Source organism: Charadrius vociferus, unplaced genomic scaffold (assembly GCF_000708025.1).
Source record: "Charadrius vociferus isolate BGI_N301 unplaced genomic scaffold, ASM70802v2 scaffold423, whole genome shotgun sequence".
NCBI lineage: Eukaryota > Metazoa > Chordata > Aves > Charadriiformes > Charadriidae > Charadrius > Charadrius vociferus.
This window is the reverse complement of record NW_009648149.1, coordinates 1852439-1855762: the sequence shown is the minus strand read 5'-3', so window position 1 is coordinate 1855762 and position 3324 is coordinate 1852439. Positions and strand designations below refer to the sequence as shown.

At 46.9% G+C, this 3324-nt stretch overlaps 1 protein-coding gene across 1 annotated transcript; it reads right to left on the bottom strand.

Annotated features, from left to right (window-relative positions):
- Nucleotides 1-1809: 1809 nt before the first annotated feature.
- DIRAS3 (DIRAS family, GTP-binding RAS-like 3) lies at nt 1810-3203 on the bottom strand. The gene is made up of 2 exons (XM_009883963.1): nt 3136-3203; nt 1810-2710 (listed from the first exon to the last, which is right to left on the bottom strand). The coding sequence occupies exon 2, from the start codon at nt 2624-2626 to the stop codon at nt 2030-2032; it is 597 nt and encodes a 198-aa protein (XP_009882265.1). The 5' UTR covers nt 2627-2710; nt 3136-3203; the 3' UTR covers nt 1810-2029.
- Nucleotides 3204-3324: the final 121 nt, after the last annotated feature.

The following is a 3324-nucleotide window of genomic DNA, read 5'->3' as shown; positions in this document are numbered from 1 at the left end:
GAGAGCCATTACGGCTGCTTCTACAGCCGCCCTTCAGCCTGACTCACCCCCGACTGCAGCAGAAGCGAAGGTTACACGCAGCAGCGGCAGCACCACCGTTCCAGCACGGGAAGCTCATGGGACATCATCTCCCATAAGAAAAATCAAGTGTAGGGCCTTTGTATCAGCCTGGCAAATCCACACTTTATTTTGGTGAGTAAGCGTAACATTTCAGTCAGCACCGAACGCTCAGGCAGAACTTTTTTGGGTTTCTGAAATCATAACGAATAAGACGAATCAAATGGGGTGAGGGCCCCACTGTGACTGGGGCAAACTCCCCCATCACACACTGACCCCAAACTGACAGATTGTGTAGGCACAGCTGGAGGAGACTGGAAAAGCCGCTCACGGACAGACAGAGGAGACAACAGAGCATCAGGAGTTAGTGGGTGTGAGGGTTGTTCACATAGGTGAGACATGAACATGGATACAAACCTCACGGCTTTGTGCGTTAGTCGGCAACACGTGAACAAGTAATGGCCGAGAGAACAGGCCCTTCTGTAGCATCTTACGTAGAAAACCAGCAGTTATTAATAGACACTAATGCTTCAAACTAAGAAAGGGTATGTACTTTCCAGCATCTCCTGTTCCGTTTTTTGTTCGTCTTCAACAATAAAATCACTTCACTAGAAAAGTGCTATAAAAAGCAGCAACTCCTCTCTCCCATGTCTCTTGCGTCAAGACTAAGTTGCTGTGTAAAAAACAAATCTACAGTGCAATACTGAAGCCCTTAACGGTCTTCTGCTTGGACTCATACGTACCCAAAGTAGGAGATCTACAGCACAGGCTGATCACACTTGCACTTATTTTCTTGATATCTTTCTCAGCCATGCACTGTGGACGAGGCTTATCATGCTTGTGTCTTGTTAACAATAGCAAAAAAAAAAAAAAAGCAGGAGGGAGACGAAAGATAGACTAAGTCCACGTCTCCAATCCTTACATTTGTGGGAAGTGTCTGCTAAAAGTTTCCGTCAGGGAGGAGTTTGCTTTAGACCTGCAGCTTCCAGGTGTGGATGTTTCTTCCCAAAGCAGCGTTACCTGAACCGACTTGTCATAAATCTCAACTAAAACCTGTGTAACTTGGATGAAATAAGGGGGGGGGGGGGAATATCTAAGAGAACTCCGAGAAGACTGCAAAAGCAGTTTCAGCCACATGCAAAACCAGACTGACAGTTGAGAAAGGAAAGGCGCTAGGATAACCCGGATAACCAGTGACAAGATAACCAACCACTACCTCAACCAGTACCTACAACAGCCCGATTACCTTCATGATGGAGGCAGATCTTGCTTAAGGATGCCAGAAATCACCCCTCGATCTGGAGCCAAAGCACGTGGAACCTCCAGCCTCAGTCAACAGGGAGGTCAGAGTAAAGGGGATAAAAAAGGAAACAGCTTGATTACATGCAGGTAGAACTGTAACCACTCGCAGAACTGCAGAAGTCTCAGGAATTGCATAGCACACAGGAAAACTTAAATTCTACCATGGAAAAACTGAGTCTTGGGTAGGGAAGCCCATCTGTCAAAAACCTAAGGATCTGGAGCCACATTCATGTTCATTGGCGGTGCAAATGCCTGGCTTTGTTAAAGATTTGCTCTGGTCAAAATTCCTGAAAACAAGTATACACATTATAGATACCACGATTTCTTTCGAGCTAATAGGCTGGAAATACTTTAAAAATTAGTACGTACTCACAGGAATAGAGATGTTTGTTTCTGACTGACATTTTTCTCTACTGTAAACTTCCTGTATTAAAAACTTCTAGTCACATGTAATGGCTAACATTGAACATTTATTGTTTTAAAAAAAATACACATGCAGGAAGCCATCCTCTTTAAAACCAACACATAAAACAATCCAGCAGAGATTTTAGAGAAAAGCAATAGCCCTATAAGACATGGATTTGTCTGAAATCTCCAGCAGAAATGTATTTTCAGTGGGAGTCCATGCTCCGATTTCACCATGCAGAGGTGCAAGTCCAGCCAAAGTCAATCACATAACAGAGCACTTGCCTTGCAGTTTATCTTTCTTTTTCTGCTGCTTGGATTTCTTTCCGTCCACTTGGAGACTGACAGTTCTCCTCTTCTCCAGATTCAAGAGCTCCTGGAAGAGCTCCTGCACGTTGTAGTTCATTTTGGCCGATGTCTCCATAAAGGAGCATTTCCACTTGCTGGCTAACGCTTGCCCCTCGCTGGCATCCAGCTCCCTCTGGGTCTCGTCACTTTTGTTACCCACCAACATTATTGGGATTTTTTGGATGTCCCCTTTAATCTGACAAATCTGTTCAAAGATGGGCTGAAGATCTTCCATGGACTGCCTGCTGGTGACAGAGTACACCAAGATGAAAGCATGCCCTTTGGATATAGACAGCCTCTGCATAGCAGGGAACTGATGGCTTCCCGTGGTGTCTGTAATCTGAAGGGTGCAGATGCTCTTATCACAGCTGATTACCTGCCGGTACGTATCTTCAATTGTGGGGATATAGGTTTCCCTGAAAGTTCCCCTGACAAAACGAAGCACCAAGGAGCTTTTGCCAACCCCTGCTGCTCCGAACACAACCACCCTGTAATCATTGCTTTGTTCAGGCATGTTTGCTGCGCTGCGATACCGGTGAAGATTTTAACTGAAAAAGCCCGAGTTCTTCGAGTTTACACACCCCTACACAGAGGTGGCCTGCGGAGAAGGGAGGGGCGGGGGGGAAAAGGAAAGAGGGGAGCAAGGGGAGAGAAAGAAATCGTTCACACCATCTCGGTAATGTTACGGTACGGTATTGAAATAAGCAATTGAGTCATTCCCCTCCCATCCTTTTGGTGAAGATTTTAACTGAAAAAGCCCGAGTTCTTCGAGTTTACACACCCCTACACAGAGGTGGCCTGCGGAGAAGGGAGGGGCGGGGGGGAAAAGGAAAGAGGGGAGCAAGGGGAGAGAAAGAAATCGTTCACACCATCTCGGTAATGTTACGGTACGGTATTGAAATAAGCAATTGAGTCATTCCCCTCCCATCCTTTTTTATTTCTCCGTAACGCAAGAAAAAACGACACACACACACACACAGAGCACACATCCCATGCACACTTAATAAGTGAAAAGGAATTCACCTGTAGCCATCAGCTCCACCGTCCAGCGAGAGGAGACTGAGACCGCCTGCCAGCAGCGGGGAGGGAAGGGAAGGGAGGGGAGGAGAGGCTGGGCTCCCTGCCACCCCCTCCTCCTCCGATGGATGGATGGATGATGGATGGATGGATGGAGGGCAGCCACCGCAGGGAGCTGCGCCCCCTCCCCAGGGA